This window comes from Ursus maritimus, unplaced genomic scaffold (assembly GCF_017311325.1).
Source record: "Ursus maritimus isolate PB19 unplaced genomic scaffold, ASM1731132v1 scaffold_1, whole genome shotgun sequence".
Lineage (NCBI taxonomy): Eukaryota > Metazoa > Chordata > Mammalia > Carnivora > Ursidae > Ursus > Ursus maritimus.
In genome coordinates, this window is record NW_024423343.1 from 69,655,654 (window position 1) to 69,671,983 (window position 16,330).

The window sequence follows — 16,330 nt, forward strand, 5'->3', positions numbered from 1 at the left end:
ACACAGAGAAAATGATTATAGCAAAATGTGGAGGTAGTGAAAGTATGACATACACAGGGCATGGTGAATACTCCAGTTTAACTAGAAAGTTCTATTAGTGCCTGCTTGAAAAGTCATTTGAGTATCAAAATGAAGTTTTTAGGCTTTATAAAGTTGCTGGTGACAGAGAAGACACTAAAGCTTTTAACCAAGGAGCTAATATAACAAAGGCTTTAAATTAAGATAAAATTGGCATTGGCATAATAGCATATATTGGGAGTTGTGTGGGAAGAAAGGATGGTATGGCTTAAGTTTGAGAAGTATTTTAATGAAAGAACCCAAAAGGCATAGGGATATGGCAGACTTGGAAGAGAGAAAAGTAAAAGATGTTTTTAGAATTTCAAATTTAGATTCTTGAGACAGTGGGAGCAATAATAATGAGAGAGGAACAGTCAAGAAACCTATATTTTGAGGGGGAGAAAGACTAATTGAATTTTAAACATATTATGGCTAGCCAAGATTCAGCAACCAACTAGTCATCACTGCCACTAATTTTAAGCACTTGTATATCATGATTTAAATTTGTATATGAGCAGTTGTTGTCAGATACAGAAGGCAAATAAAGGTAACCTTTGTTTTCATGGTACATTGTTGTTTTGTTTTTTAACTTATGTTTCAACAGGAACAATATAAACAGACATTCCCAGCGCAGTTAAAGAAACAAGAGTCATCCAAGAGCTTGAAGAAGGTTATTGCAGCTTTGTCAAATCCAAAACCAACCTCGAGTTCACCAGCACATCCAAAACAAACAGTAGAAAACAACCACCCTAATCCATTCTTGACAAATGCACTTTTAGGTAATCACCAACCAAATGGAGTCATTCAAAGTGTCATTCAAGAAGCTCCTCTAGCACTTACTACCAAAACTAAAATGCAGAGTAAGATTAATGAAAACATTGCTACTGCAAGCAGCACCCCTTTTTCCTCACCTGTAAATCTGAGTACAAGTGGGAGAAGGACCGCCAGCAATCAGACAGCTGTGATACCCTCTGCGTCTCCCGTAGTGCATCCTCAAGGGAAGGAAAAGGCGGTTAGCAATAATGCAAGCATGGTAAAAACCCAGCACCACGCTCACCCTGCAGCATCTCTAGTGGAGCAGTTTAGGGGAACAGATTCAGACATTCCCAGTAGTAAAGATTCTGAAGAGTCAAACGAGGATGAAGAAGAAGATGATGAGGAAGAAGATGAGGAAGATGATGAAGATGATGAGTCTGATGACAGCCAATCAGGTTATTTTTTATTTTTAAATTTGAAGTATTTATCTAAATGCTATGTGGATAAAACAGTTAAAGGAGGTTCTTAGTTCACAGAGCTCCAGTCATTGTCATACACTGTGTTTCACAGAGCTGTGTGCCTGTCCCTAGTGAGCTGGTAAAATACTGGAGTGAGTCAAATTGGAAATCCTAAGTTAGATTCTCAGCTTTGTTATTCATTTAACATTAAACAAATAAAAACTTTAAATGAACCTGGATGACGCATAAATTAAGAAATAACTTCACGAATTTGCTTAATTTTCATTTAATTCATAACCATTCATTTGTCCTTTCTTTTTCATTTCTTCTGCTACTTGTTGAAATGTGTCAGTAGATATTTTGCAGGAAGGAGGTAAAATTGTAGTCAGTCATTTAGAAAGCATCAAAAAACCTAAATCCCTGTGAATGTCCATTAGCAACACAGAATTTATTTAATAACAAGCAGAGTGCTCCTTGATTTTATTTTGATTTGCTTTCTAGTTTTCCGTGTTTGTTTTTAAAACTTCTTTCCATTTTTCTTCCCCTTAACTCTCTTCATTGTTCCACAGAAGATTGAAAGCATAAAATATAAGATAGCTTAAATTTTATATACAAAGGTGAAATACATATTATAAAAATATTTGGATTTGTTATTGGTCAACCACAAGTCCAATGGTGATTTTCTAGCTGACAATATGAGTAGGAAAATATAGTCAGTTATACAACTTAAAGTGTCTAAGGTAGAAACAACCTACTTGCTCAGGGTAAGAACAACTTTTTCTGATAATATTTTTTCCTGGGATTCCCATAAATACAACATTGCATGATCAAGTATGAATATTGTTATTAATACTTTCAAAGGCAATTTTTATAACAAATTTCAACATAGGCAGATGGTACTACACAAAGTGTGATTCCACAAAAATTGTTATTCTGGGAACCTTTCAAATACATTCCAAGGATCAGGCCTGTGTTTCTCAAGTTTAATCCAGGAATAAATAATACCTGTCTGTAGGAAGAGATGCATTTATAGGACTACATTCCTAGACCAAACTTAAATTATTAAACCATTAGATGATCCCACATCATTCTTTCCGTAACCAGGTCTTTTGTGAAGCCTGAGAAGCCTGATGAGGTGTTGCACCTAAATAAAATACCTACAGCCAGAAACACCAAAAATCTCTCAGAAAATGGTTTTCTTGTACTTCAAAGCCCAGCTGAAAGAATGATGGTAGTTTCAGACTTTCCTTCCTCATACTGAACCTTGTATACTTCTTAAGCAATTGAAAGAATCAATTCTATTCCCTCTATACCTTAGTTTCTCTATTAAATTAAAAATGATTTTGAAACCACTGAGCAGAACCCATCATGTGAATAGTGTCATGTGAGAAGAACTGTTTTGTGATTAAAGTGTTGAGTAAAACCGATACTTTTAGCAAAGAATTTTGAGAATTTGTAGTCTGCATACATTGTACTCAAATAGCTTGTAAGATAGTCATTTTTACATGAACTCTTCAGGGAAGTAGCTCAGTTGAGTTCAATCACAGATGCTGATTCCTAAACTATTCCATTTCGATACAAACTGCAAATGTTGGTGATTATCTAGTTATAATATACAAATGCTTCTTTTACTTCCCAGAATCAGATAGTAATTCAGAATCAGATACAGAAGGATCAGAAGAAGATGATGATGATGATAAAGACCAAGATGAATCAGATAGTGATACTGAAGGAGAGAAAACTTCAATGAAACTGAATAAAACAACTTCCTCTGTCAAAAGCCCTTCCATCAGTCTCACAGCTCACTCAACACCTCGTAACCTCCACATAGCAAAAGCCCCAGGCTCTGCTCCTGCTGCCTTATGTTCTGAATCCCAGTCACCTGCTTTTCTTGGCACACCTTCTTCCACACTTACTTCAAGTCCACACTCTGGTACCTACACTTTATTTTTATTATTGTAAACTAGAAGTCAAACCATAGCAAGAATTCTTATTTATACAGTGTTCTGGGGATGACCTCATTGGAATCAAGTGTTACGGCTAGATTCGAGGTTGGCTAAGAAAGGTCAGCATGTATTTTCAAAGGATATGCCCCATTACCATTTTTGTTCTGTGCCTCCCATAAGAACCTGATTGATGACAGCTCTTGATTTCGAATATTTTCCTGCTTTTGTGTTCAGTTTATGCTTCTAGAATTTAGAATTTGACTAACAGTTGGACCTTTTTGTACTTTATAAAAGTGAGCTCACTTGGTTACTTGAGATACAATTGCATATCTGCCCAACATATAGCCAAAGGTCATTTGAGGTAGCATTTGAGTAGCATTATTATTTCATTAACATGCCACATCTTTTTTTTTCTATTTGACCTTTTATAAACTTCTGGAGGTCTTCCTTAAAAGTTTTTACATTAATATTCCAAAAGGATTTTTTATTTCTATTTCAATAGCTAAGAAAATATAGAGGTGTATAGTACAATATCATGTTGCTTTACTTATTTCACTCTTTTCTTAGAAATGTCAAGTTTTGCTTTCATTTGCCACAGACCAGTATGATATTCTGCTAATTTAAGATGCACATATTTGCATTTGTGAAACTTGGCCATTGTCTATGAAGAATTTTACATAAAATCATGATCCTATTCCTTTGTATTAGATTAAAAGATCTAGTGGTAGTTTTGACTATGGATTTATACGAACGTAGAAGTTATATTATTTTTAAGTGTACAAGCCACGTGTTGAAATTTTTCATCATCTTAAAACTCATATTCTCGAGGAAAACAACTGTACCCAGTTTTCTGAAACCTCTGTCTATGATTTTCCTCCTACTTCTTTAGGTATTTCTTTAAATACAAAGTGAGAGGAAAGCTATATATTTTTACCTTCCATTGTATTTTCTTTAGAAAGACCAGTTATTCTGTCATGCAGACCAAAGAAGACAGAAAAAAAAAAAAAATCCTCTATACAGTGTGTTTTGTTGCAAATCATCTAAAAGTAACCTACAAGTTGCAGAAATAGCTTAAGTAATTCAAGTCATTAAGATATATTATTTAAAGAAAAGTCTCAAAACTATCGAAAAAGTGTCATCTATATAAACTAATCTTTTATGTTAACTGGCTGAATTTTCTTGAAGGCACATCCAAAAGGAGAAGAGTAACAGACGAGCGTGAACTGCGTATTCCTTTGGAATATGGGTATGCGAAATAAGACTTCTCGTTTTGCTTTGCCTCACACATTTATGCATGTTTGATTTCTCACTATATCTCACTCTCTGCTATTCATAAAGGAATTGAATATACTGCATAGTATTTATTAGAGCAGAAGACCTAGAGCAAAGGGCAGAGAAGTGGATATACCAGAAAGCCGAAAGTAAGGCTAACTGCAGTGTTCAGGCATGGCAGAGCTGGGATGGGATCACAGGGCCAGTGGGACTCCGGCTAAAAAAAAAAGAGCAAGCAAGAGAAAATCATTTGGCAGAGGGCAGGGCAGAGACACAGTTAAGAGTGTGAGAGGTTTTTGCAAAGATGGAATTAAAGGACAGTAAAAGCCACTGTGGACAAAACTGGGGGACTTGAGCAGAGGGTGGCTAAAATGGTTGGATTGAAACTGAGAAGTTTTACGCTCGAAGTCCGTGATCCTCAAGGAGCAGAGAGCCAGGTTAACGCTACTCTTTCCACCTAAAGCTTCTCAGATGTAAAAAATCAGTACATATTGACACGTGTTACTGAATTTGTCTGAATACCCAAAGTAATACCAGTTACGATTTCTAAGAAATGTAACGGCATTTAATATTTGTAACTTGAGTCTGATTCATTTTTAGTGGAATTACTTAGCTAAAAATCTAAATAATTTTAATGATAAATGTATCAGAGTTGTATAATTAGGGATTTATATTTGTTTTATTTGTATTTTCCATGTTGTCTAAAAAGCATGTGTTCTTAAGTTGTGTGTTTTTTTTTAAAGCTTTCTTAAAACTAAATATGTTATAATGCTCATTTCTGTTATGTGTAGCTGGCAAAGAGAGACAAGAATAAGAAACTTTGGAGGGCGCCTTCAAGGAGAAGTAGCATATTATGCTCCATGTGGAAAGAAACTTAGGCAATACCCTGAAGTAATAAAGGTACATACTTTTCACCAAGTAACATACATTTGGTGCCTATTAAACATGTGTATGGAAAAAAGGTGCTCTCCTTTCTCAGATAAAGTTCCTTGATACAAAATATTCTCTTGTATGGGACTAAATGTACTTAACTTAAATTGATCTTCTCTAAATCCATAGCCCCTTGATAGAATATGCAAAACGTTAGTGTCCTGAAGAAAGTGCTACATCAAAGCTGGGTTGTAATTATTAAAACCTGAAGTGGAAAAATATGTGATTTTTTCAGTATCTCAGCAGAAATGGAATAATGGATATCTCAAGGGACAATTTCAGCTTCAGTGCAAAAATAAGAGTGGGTGACTTCTATGAAGCCAGAGATGGACCGCAGGTATCCACTTTTTAAAAAGTATAGTCTTTAAACCAAAAAGTAGTACCATAACCTAAATGAAGTAAATTTCACTACACTCCGAAGCATTGCCTTTTGTTAGTTAATTCGTACAGCTATACATATAAGTTTGTGGTTAACACTCATCAGGGCTTCAATTTACTATATTCCAGTAACAAGGAGCTTTGACATAATCGGCGTCTTTTTCAAATTTTTTAAGTCAACATATTTGTCAACAGTTTTACAGTTTATACAGGTATGAAAGTAGTATCTGCATGTTCCCGTGAAATATAGAAAAACATTAGTTCCCTGAAAGGTAAACTAACTTAAAGGTAAATTAATTTGAATAGGAAAAATATGTTGTTAGAAGTCAGTCCAAAGGGGAATAAATATGCCTTAGTTTTTTGGAGGGATCTTGTGCATCTGATTCTACCATGCTACATGATCCATTTTCACAAGTTTGGTAATTTGGGGTGGGGGGAAGTTTCCTTAATATTAGGTGAGTGAAATTTCTGCTTTTTACAGAAATTGAATTTTTCAGTTAATTATATACATTTCTGAAAATATCACCACAGCACCCTTTTTGCCTACCGGTTAAGTACACAACCTTACTGCTCAGCACAAAGAACCTGCCAGAGAGACTTCATTTCCTATATGTTTCCCTTAGGATTTTGTTTTCGTTTCTTACTTGGATTCAGCTGCATATGCTTATTATTCCCTTTAACTTTATCAGCTCCTTTGAAAGAGGACCTGGTTAAGGAGTAAGGAGACCTAGATTCTCGTTAACCTATGAAATAGAATTTGTGATTTCAAACATCAAAATAATGCCACCTTTTTCCTCAATTTCCTTGTCTGCAAAGTAAAGACAATAATAATTTTACTTCTGCCTCATAGGATTAGGGTGAGGTTAAAATGAGATCAGATACATGAAAATGTTTCAAAAGGTTAAAGTGCTCAGCCAACTGCAGTTGATATTTTCTTTCTTGATTGAATCTTTCTTCCTTTTGGCCTATTATAATGCACGGAGAGAAATTTTTTCCAGTAATAAATATTTTCTAGTGTGAATAGGCAGTTTCTTCCATCCTATCTTACCCTCTAATTTTATAGTTATAGAAATAAAAAAAGGCCTTCCTAATTCTGCAGGAGGTTTTTTTTGAGACCTCAAACATTAAGGGAATTTTCCAAGATCACATGGTCTCAACCAGGCAGAGACATAACTAGAACTTAGGGTTTCTAACAGTGTTCTTTTACATTCATCATATAACCCATTTTCATTATGGTCTATTAAGGAACAAGTTACATCTAGGTTCGCTTGTTTCTTTCCTGGTAATTTTAAAATGCCAAAATATATTTATCTGAGGCTTAACTTCTTAATTGAAATATATTCTAGGATTTTTCTCTTTTTATTTTTTAAACTTAAAAAAATGTTTAGGGGCGCCTGGGTGGCTCAGTCGGTTAAGCGTCTGCCTTCAGCTCAGGTCATGATCCTGGGGTCCTGGGATCGAGTCCCGCATCAGGCTCCCTGCTCAGTGGGGAGCCTGCTTCTCCTACTCCCTCTGCTTCTCTCCCCTCTCATGCTCTCTCACTCTCATTCTCTGTCTCTCAATAAATAAATAAAATCTTTAAAATTTTTTTTAAAAAATATTTATTTATAAAAAAATTAAGTTTAAACTTGGACTAAATCTGTTGCCAAACAGATCCTCAGAATTTTATTGTTATTATACCCACTTCCATATATACTGGATCAGTTTCTTATCACAAAAAAAATATTAGAAGATAATAATAATCTTATTTAAAAATTCTAATCATTTTTTAATCTTTTGCCTCATGGTATCAAATCCTTGCTTGTCTTATTTATGCCAAAGTTTTTAAGTTGAATTGATTTTTGTTCTGAGAGGAAAGCTAATTGCTGTTCAATACATAAAGGATTTTTAGGTTTGTTATCAGTGATAATTAGACTTAATCTATAAAACCTCATTAGGCAAAATAAAATGTTCTTTGACATCCATTCACTTTTTATTAAACATAATCAGTGTTTTCCAAATGTGTATTGCCCTGTTGAGAGATCAATTCATCAAGGAAATATGATGAATTACTAAATTCAGAATATGTTAAGCTGCCAACATTTCGGCAGACTGCTAAGGGAAAATACTAGCAATTTTGAGAGCGCTTCTGTCGTTTAAAAAAATTAGTAAGTTGGATTCATTTCAGGATACTTTGAGAGAACAATTAAAGGTAAGTAATCCAAAAAAAGTGCAGTTAATTAATTAGAAATGCATATAGTACATATAATTGTAGAACCATAGATGTTTCCATATGTTGTATGATGAATATTTTTAAGCATATAGTTAATTAGAAATGTATATAATTATGTAATAATTTTCTATGAGAATGAACAAAGATTATATATTTTTGTTAGAGTAACTATGATGTGTGATAATTTGATTGGCCTGAATTTTGTAGAAGATGTAAAATATAGTTTGGCCAAGCCACTGGTACTATGCAGAAATGATCTGTGTGTGTTTACAATATGTCTGCCTTTATACAAATTGCAGAAAGGGAATGATGACTATATAGATACTGAAAAACAAAACTGCATATTGAAAGATGGGGAGGAAATGTGTCAAAATTTTAATGGTAGATGTAATGGTTGGTGGTACAGTGGATCATTTTTTTTTTCTTTCTACTTGTGGGTTTCACATTTTCTAAAATTTGCTTGTATTACATACAATTTGAAAAATTTTTTCTATTAAAAAATAAATATTTCTACCCCTTCTAATAAAGCTAAGCATTCAGTTTTCCAAATGCATGGAGATTGTACATAATGATTTCGAATATTACTGCTACAGTTTTCCAAGCTTCATTTATCTATTTTGGGTGTTTTTAGCAAATGAAATGCTGTATCTGCAGATTTATTACTATTCTCACTTTCCTAAAAAATCATTTGCATTAGAAAATATATTTTCTCCATCATATTTTTCTTTTTTCTTGTAAAGTTATCAAAAATAACCAATATTAGTTCTGTAAATTCTAATATTATTCAAGGCATTTCAGAAATTTCAGCAGTGGTGTTGCAAAGCTCTGTATTTTGCAAATAAAATTTAGGAAATGATAATTTCTACTAGAAGATAATTCTAGTCTGCAGTAGAGAACCATGGTTATTTTATTTTTCACTCAAGATATTTCTGAGCTTAAGATAGAGTATACATATATTTATCAACAGCAAACATTTGAAAATATTGACTTAACTGTGCATGTAATACAATAAGATGAGATGTACGAGAGCTTGTATTTATTGAAATTTAAGTAAATTCATCATTAAAAGACAACAACCTAATGATTACTTTCAAAAAGTAGGAAAGAAAAGCCCTTAATTAAAGTAAATAGATAGAGTTGACACAAGAAATGGGGTGGGGGAGCCTTTAATCTATTCATTATCAGTGTTATTTATTTCAGGCTTCAAATGTGGTAAGAGATTTGTAGAATCAGCTCCTTGTCAGTGTCTTCTGATACTTACATGCCAATCACCTCCTACAGGCTTCTATAAAAACCATGATTTTAAGGATAATAGACTTCATAGAACAAAATGAACCCTCTAATAAGGCCATGCTTTATTGGCTGACTACCTTGTAATAAAATTCTGTTAACTATTTTAGCCAGTGAAACCCCTTTGAAAAGAATATAAGGTAAATAGATTTCTTACAGACTTCTGCTTCATCACATTATAAAGAATTTGTTGAACCTAATGTTTATCATTGTTTTCATTTTATTTTGGTTTTGGGTGTCAGAATAATAGAAAGTAAGGATGAGCTCAACATATTTTGGTAAATATAAGGTTATTTTTATTTACCTAAATAAGATATTTGGGTAAAAAGGTATTCACATTTTTATTAGGAATATATGAAGGCTACAAGATAAATTATTAATGACAAAGATTATGTTGAAATATGTAATTGTCTACTTTGAAAAGTATTTTTTGTGAATTGTAGAGAAGAAAACATTTAAGCATAAATGTAATAATTGAGTTTATTTTTTCAACCAGTAAGTTCATAAGCATAGACTCTTGAATGTTTACTGTATTCAGGATAGAAAAACAAAGAAAAGGTAAGATGCAAAGAAAAAACAAGTTAAAAGTGACTTAGAAAATGCTGCCTTTTCTACTTGAGTTATATGTTTTTAAAAAAGATTGTTTTTTTCTCTTTAATGGCCTAAGGCCATGAGAAAAGAAAAATATTTATAGTTCTTACTGAAAAGTCCCCCTTTTCATAGTCATTTAATCAATAAATATTTGTGGCAAATACTTAATGTGCCAGGCATTTTTCCCCCAGATAAATTTTCCCTAAAGTCATTTTCCATAAAGAAAACTGTGACCACATTTCAAAACTACAGAAATGAACTTGAAAGCCTGGCTTTGAAAAAACAAAACAAAACTAGTGTTTGTAGAGAAACTGAAGAGTACAAAAAACATAAAAGTTATGATCACTGGCTTAGAGAAGATAAAACACTAAGCACAATGCTGTCCAGCAAAAATCAGGATTTTGTTAGTAAGGAATATAGGGAGACTTCACAATAAAGCAGACAACACTCGGTCTCCGGCAAGATTGTAATGCTGCTAATTATTTCATATAAGTAAGGAACGAAAGATTGGGAGTCAACAACCAGGGTTCTAATTCAACTCTGCTGTTAACTGTCACACCTAATGCAACATAGCTGTGGGCATATATGGACACTGAGAACATGAAAGATCAGTACCAGAAATCTAAAATACTGAAAATTTATGTCACTAATCTACCAGGTAGGATTTTCGATGGCTAGGCAAGGGCCTCTACTGGGAGGCCAACTGTATGAATCCAAGTGTGGAGCTAAAGAGATATTTGAAGGTCATGGCTCTTAAAGGTAACCTACTGTGAGTAACTAGAAAGCATGGCCTGCATTGTGGAATAATTATATCAAACCCCATCTTTCTCAATGGTTTTTAGTAAGTGACACCCATCTCTCCAGCATAGATAATCTTACTCTTTCACATCTTTGAAATGCTATTCAGTAAATGGTATTAATAAACTCTGTGATTACAGTAGATTAAGAATCCCTAATGCTTTAAAGTTCGTGGTACATAAAACTCTCACTACCTATCTCTGGCACTGTAAAGTGGCTAAAAATAGACATAATGCTAAATTATGAAATAGGCGTAAGGAAATTCAACAAAATTTTGATTTTTCTCATGATATTATCTTCAGTGTTTTTCTTAAAATGGGAAGTTCTATCAAAAATATTTGATGCTCTCACTTTCCTTGTGCCCTAAGATTTTTCTTAGACTCCTGGCAAGGTAATTCAGTATCCTATGTTACTTTGAAAAACTGAAGCCTGCTTTTCTAGGCCTTAATTTCCTCATCTGTAATGTGAAGGGTATATGTCCTAGGAGGTCTTTAAGATCAATTTCCTTTTAGGTATGACATTCAAAAGGCTTTTTAATTAACTAATTTTTAGAAGTAAAGGATTCTGAAAGTATACTTACAAAGAAAAGGTAATGAAAAAAATCAGTTTTGTTTACTTGAGCAGTAACTAGCCAGAACTAGCCAGAAATCAGTTGGGTAAATGATCAATTCACCAAATGACTAACAGATCTAAAATTGCCAGACCAAATACCTTAATCCAGATTTAAAATATTCACCTCAGCTATTTTACTACCAGAGGCAAGGACTGGGATAGGGAAACAGGTCCCAATCCAGAAAAATATGAGTGAGGTTCCTCCATTCACTTACATAACATTGACCATTGGAAAGGTATAAGACATCTCAAGTATTAACAATGGAAATTGACACTTAATGGCCCAGGACTGCAAATCCATGCTGATATTGCTGCGGCAAAGTCTCGGTGATACTCAACTTAAAAAACAAAAACTCAGTAACGTGGTGAATAGATTTCTCAGTGAATTGACTTTTGGCAGACTGGTTTACTTCTTTTACTTACATACTCTTTACCCCTAAAATAAATCATCCTACAAGTATATAAAATCAAACAAAATGGAATCAACAAAAGACAAATAAAGACAAGCTATGATATCAAATTGAAGCAAGAATGAGACTTGAGAATACATTTCATTAAAACCTGAACATGTTGCTGGCAAACCACAAATGGACTTAGCTGTCAGTAAAATGTAGGGTCCTAGGTGGACAATTCAGTGTCTATAAGATAAATTGCAAACAGGCCAGTTGCTCATGAGATGTTCAACTGTACTTTAGAGTATCATTTATGAAGAGTAATAGAAATGTTGAAATACAAAGTCATATTTAAATTTCATATAATTTTTGAATTTCTGGATAAATTATTCATTTGAAATAAGTGGGTTTTTTTTTAAGTTCTCTTTAGTGTTTAAGATGTAAAATACCTGAGATTAAGAAATTTTATTTGTAGGTTTTCTCAAGTACTTTTCCATCCTGTATCTTCACTTTGGGAAGAAAACCCCACTACCATTTCCCTTCTCCATGTTACCTAGAGACCACTTCACACTTTAATCACCTTTCTGGTCTCCATTCAGACTTCTTTCCTTCACAACCAGGTAGTTCTCCCTCCTAAAAGACCAATGTATTCACCTTCCTTTCTAGCTCTAATTCTCAAGCCCTAATTCAGACCATCATTATTTTTTAAGTGGACAATTCAGACAACTTCTTGTCCCAAACTCTAAACTCTTTTTCAAATTTATTACTATTCGTCATGTGGTCCTTAAATTACCTGCATTGGAATAGCGTGAGGTCCCGAGTGAAAAGTGTTGGTCGTTTTGGGAAGAAGATTCTCATTTACCTTTAGACACTGCTATGCCTTGTACAAAGTAGGTGTCTTCAACAAATGTTTAAGTAGTGGAAACTTTTTATAATACATGACAGCCTTATATTACACTTTTATAGTGCATTGCAGTATATATATTATATACTTATTTACTTAATTATTTTGTTCAGTCTTCTGAAATAAAACATCAATCTTTTTTTCTTCTCTCCGTAGTATGTATTTATTGCTAAAGATTGAAATTAGTCACTCTCGAAAGCAGAATTATGCTGGTAAAATAGACCTGATCTGTCACCATTTCCATTATGTTGATCACCTGTTTTCTTTTTGTCCACATCTTTCAAATCTTAGTTAAGAAAGATTATTTTCAGGAACGGTTTACTATCTTAGTCTTAGAATTTAAGAAAAAATAATAATCTAACTCTCTTTTAATGCATAATTTGTGATTGACAAAGCTTATAGCATATGAATCAGGTGATATAAATTGTTGCTTTTTCTGAGGAAAAGCTTATTGAGAGAACTACTTCTTTTTCCCCTTCACAATTATTTTGACTACTCAGTGAATTAAAGCTGTAATTTAAGCTTCAGATTTTCCTAACAGTCCATTTCTCATTTTCTAAAATTCAGGAGTCAGAAAACTATACATGTAGCACAATGTATGCAGTTCCCTTGGCAAGTATTTACTTATAATGCCAAGGGCAAAACGTAAATGATAATGTCACTGTATTTGTCTGGTAAATTTTGGGCACCAACATAATCTATTCCTTTTTTGACACAGGTATATTTTCCTAGCTGAATAAAACGTAAATATGTAAAAATTGTAACTGGATAAAAAAGACAAATTAAAAAAACCCTTTAAATCTTGGCTAAAGTTGACTTTATTATTAATAAGATACTTTAAAAACTGAATGCAGATTCCTTTACAGACTCTTTTTTTAGTCTCTCTCTTCTACTCCAAGTATCATGAATGTCACTTTTATATTTTTCAACTTATTTGATGCATGCTGCCTTGGTGCCTAAGAACATAATAGAAAAATGAAAACCTAAACTAATCAAAAGCTTCCCATACTGTTGAACATAAAATTGTTTTGATGGCTTCCTTCTTAGTGGCTTGGGGCATAAAAATGCAGTTAGTAGAAGTATTGTTCCTATTGACTTCATTTGAAATCTCAGGAAAAAATTTTTACTTTCTTCAGAATTAACTTTTAAAATTATTTTTCACATGAGAATTACTGAGAAGAATTAGTGTAGATATTATTTTAAACACAAAAACATGGACTATATGCATTAGGTTTTTTGACACAATCCTACTGTGACATAATCTTGGCCATACTTTCATGGCTAAATATTGTGATCAGTGGCTGAATATTGTGATCAGCCACTAACCAAGTATAAAAACATCTTGGTAACATCAATTAAGTACATGTAGTGGTTAAGAACACAGGTTTTAGAGTTAGTCCCAGTTTCTGAATATAGTTCTGTTCCTTGTTGCCTCTGTACCTCAGGAAATTATTTAACCTTACTGGGTCTGAATTCCCTCAGGTGACATGTGGGAACAATAAAACTCACCTTATTGTTCAGAGCTGTTGTGAAGATTAAGGTATATAATGTATTGAAAATGACTGGAACAAACAGTGCTTGGAATATGGGAAGGAACTATCATCCATTATGGTAGCAAGAGTAGTATTTGTATTTTTAGTACCCATTGAATGAGACATTTTTAGACTCCTGGCCGAGATTAGGAATCATGGCATATAATGTAACTCCAGAAGTTTTTATTGTTTTTGGTTGCAGAATTGCCTACAGTGGTTCAAGCTAAATTCCTAGTTTAAGATTCTTTTGAGAAAAAAGCATATTTTAAAAATCCTAAACCTTCATACTAAAGAAATTACCTCTTAAAAAAAAGAAGTAAGAAATAATAAAACAATTATTTTAGAAGGATTATTTTAAAAGGATGCCTTTCTTATAACTGAAAATATTACTAAGGACAATAAATAAGGAAATATAACAGTGTATTAGTTTTGCTGGACCTATGGAGGATAATAAAAACCAGACTCAGATTGTATCTGTGTACTGAGCAGGATTATTCCTATAATGCTAGTGCATTATGCTAGGGTATGTGTTCCTGGTGGGGACTTAACAATGAGAAATCTCAAATATATAATATATACCATGTAACCCCATCGTCAGCTTTAGAAATTATCATATGGCCAATTGTTTTATGCCTCCATCTTCTACTCTTCCGTAATTTGCTGAAGCAAATCTAATACATCTTACTTCATCTGTAAATTTTTCAGTGTGTATCTCTAGAAGATAAGGCTCTTGTTTTCTCCAAGAGTACCATTACTACACTTTAAGATGATCATTGCTGGGTATCATCAAGTGTTAGGCATTGTTCACAGTTTCAGTCGTTTTTTATTTATCATAATTATCTGAAGTTTATTTGAATCAATATCTGGATTATTTTAAAAGGATGCCTTTCTTATAACTGAAAATATTACTAAGTATTTGTATCAAATACAAAATGTATTTGATACATCTTTTAAGGCTCCTTTAATCTTCTTACAGTTCCTTTTTTTTTTTTTAACTTCTTAAAATTTTCTTGTTGAAGAAACTGGGTAATTTGTAGAATTTCCCACAGACTGGATTTTGCTGTGTAGTTTAACATACACTTCTTATCCTATTTCTCCTGTACAGTTACAGTAAATAGGTCCAGACTTAATCAAATCTAGGCTTGATTTATTTGGTGGAGGGGCAAGATTAATTTATAGGTGATGAAGTGAACCTCCATCAGGAGGCTGATGTCTCTATTTGTCTCTATTTTCTGGTGATTGCCAGCCATTCAAGTTCAATGCTTAGATCCTGAATTCATCAGGTATTGCACAGTGTTGATATTCTAACTTTTACATTCCTTCTTGATTTATTAGCTATAATATTTCTATAAAGAGAAACTTCCTTCTGTTATTTGGATAGCTTCATGATTGGTTGAACTGATAACACATGAAAACCATCTGTAGGGGTGTCTTCACACAACTACTATTTTCAAATATCTGCCAACTTTATGGTCATTATAGTTCAGAAATGGTGATTGATATATCTCTGTGTTTATAGATATATATGTTTATAAATATATGTTTATAGATCTCTCTATGTATTTAAAGTCGAAGTCATTAAAGTAAGAATACCAAAGATATGCCAAAGGCAATGAACAACTGTAAATATAAATTTAATTTAAAAAATAAAATTCCTAAGGTTTGTACTAGCTTTTATAAATTCCAAAATATCTGAATTGACCTAGAATTTTCTGATCTGTTGATCACGTGTGTTTATTTTGTTTTTTATATATTATTTCTATAAAATGTTAATTAAAAGGGAATGCAGTGGTGTCTTTTGAAAGAAGAGGATGTCATTCCCCGTATCAGGGCAATGGAAGGCCGTAGAGGAAGACCACCAAATCCAGATAGACAACGAGCAAGAGAGGAATCCAGGATGAGACGTCGGAAGGGTCGACCTCCAAATGTGGGAAGTGCTGAGTTTCTAGATAACACAGATGCCAAATTGCTGAGAAAATTGCAAGCTCAAGGTAAGAAATATAATATATACAACACTGTAATAATCATACTAAAAAAGTCTGTCTCTCATGTTTTTGACTTACGAATGATTGATACTGCTCTCACTTTCTAAAAAGTAGATATTTCTGTTACAATAAAAATGAGAAAATAAGGAATCCCACTGGTAACTGGAGTTCTTTGATTAGGTAAGCTCCTTTCAAGAGCCATACTCATAAACACATC

General features: G+C 33.1%; 1 protein-coding gene across 1 annotated transcript in view; it reads left to right on the plus strand.

The window, feature by feature from the left end:
• Window positions 1-16,330, plus strand: part of BAZ2B (bromodomain adjacent to zinc finger domain 2B) — a 404,062-nt gene that overhangs the window by 310,539 nt on the left and 77,193 nt on the right. Inside the window, exons 11-16 of the mRNA XM_040644603.1 lie at window positions 662-1,268; window positions 2,911-3,204; window positions 4,403-4,463; window positions 5,281-5,389; window positions 5,655-5,756; window positions 15,909-16,119. Coding sequence (XP_040500537.1) covers window positions 662-1,268; window positions 2,911-3,204; window positions 4,403-4,463; window positions 5,281-5,389; window positions 5,655-5,756; window positions 15,909-16,119 — 1,384 coding nt within the window. The remainder of the gene's footprint in view (window positions 1-661; window positions 1,269-2,910; window positions 3,205-4,402; window positions 4,464-5,280; window positions 5,390-5,654; window positions 5,757-15,908; window positions 16,120-16,330) is intronic.